Below are 1,256 nucleotides of genomic sequence, written 5' to 3' on the forward strand. Positions count from 1 at the left end.
TTATGATTATGAGAAAAATGAGAAGCTACTGGTAAACCAGGCATACGTAAGCGTATAGATCTAAGATGCTCCGTAAAACGATCAGCAATGCGACGTTCGGTCTCTCCTATGTATATCAAGTTAAATTTATTACAAATTATGCCGTAAATAACATTAGTAGAAATGGTAGAAATACAACTAAAAGAGTCCGTAATGACATGGTATCCCGAAGGTCCCTTAAGTAGATCAAGTGATACAACGTGTTTACATGTCTTACACCTCGGTCGATGGCAAGGAGTAGTCGAACCTTTAGGTCTTTCAGAAATAGGTTGAAGTGAAGAATGTACAAGTAAGTCACGGATACTGGCATCACGACGATATGCACATAGTGGAGGAAGCTGAAATATCTCGAAAGGTCCACTGATTAATCTCAGATAAGAAAGTATAATACATACTCCAAGTATTGAAATACACGCCATCGTGTTGGGAATCCCAACACGATGGCGTGTATTTCAATACTTGGAGTATGTATTATACTTTCTTATCTGAAATATCTCACTAGTAGATGGATCAGTCTGGAGTATGTGGTAATTTTTCTTGATGACTCTAGCAACTTTGGTAGTGGTAGGGTGAAATGTCATAAGTGGAACTCTGTCAGTGGACGAAGTAGCAGTGGGTTCTAGAGCGTCGGTTTGGGAGGTACCTGTAATACGACGAAGAGCATGGTTGGTGACAGATGAGGGGTATCCTCTATGATTGAAAAATGACATCATCTCTACTGCTTGATTCGAGAAATCGTCGTCATCACTGCAAATTCTTCGTAGTCGCAATAACTGAGAATATGGAATACCTTGTTTACATGCACTGGGGTGAGACGAATTATACGTTAAGTAGGTATGTGCGTCAGTTGGTTTATAGTGGATACTAGTAGAGATACTATTACCAGATATAGATAGTTCAATGTCAAGAAATGCAACTTTGGTAGCAGAAATTTCGTGGGTGAACTTGATTGCCGGATGGTAGTCATTAACATAGGATATAAAGTTAGTGAGTTCGTCATAATGACACCAGGCTGTTCCCACGCAGTCATCAATGTAGCGCTTAAACATATCGGGTTTGGTACCATCATATGAATCGAAAATACGTTGTTCTAACCATCCAACAAACAAGCAAGCAAAGCTGGGTCCCATTTTAGTTCCCGTAGCGACACCGGATATTAGGCATTTTTCGTTTTGACTACGCGGCCAGTCTACTACGAACTAATAGAGCGTAACGGA

The 1,256-nt window shown here is 40.2% G+C and overlaps 1 protein-coding gene across 1 annotated transcript; it reads right to left on the reverse strand.

Annotated features, from left to right (window-relative positions):
• Positions 1 to 133: 133 nt before the first annotated feature.
• Positions 134 to 1,180, reverse strand: LOC117119643 (the record flags this gene model as incomplete). Its single annotated transcript, XM_033264474.1, has 2 exons — positions 530 to 1,180; positions 134 to 382 (listed from the first exon to the last, which is right to left on the reverse strand). Coding segments are annotated over exons 1-2 (889 nt in total), but the record flags the coding sequence as incomplete, so codon positions are not given.
• Between the last annotated feature and the right edge of the window lie 76 nt (positions 1,181 to 1,256).

This window comes from Anneissia japonica, unplaced genomic scaffold (genome assembly GCF_011630105.1).
Source record: "Anneissia japonica isolate Jap-2015-1 unplaced genomic scaffold, ASM1163010v1 scaffold43205_len1256_cov164, whole genome shotgun sequence".
Taxonomy (NCBI): domain Eukaryota; kingdom Metazoa; phylum Echinodermata; class Crinoidea; order Comatulida; family Comatulidae; genus Anneissia; species Anneissia japonica.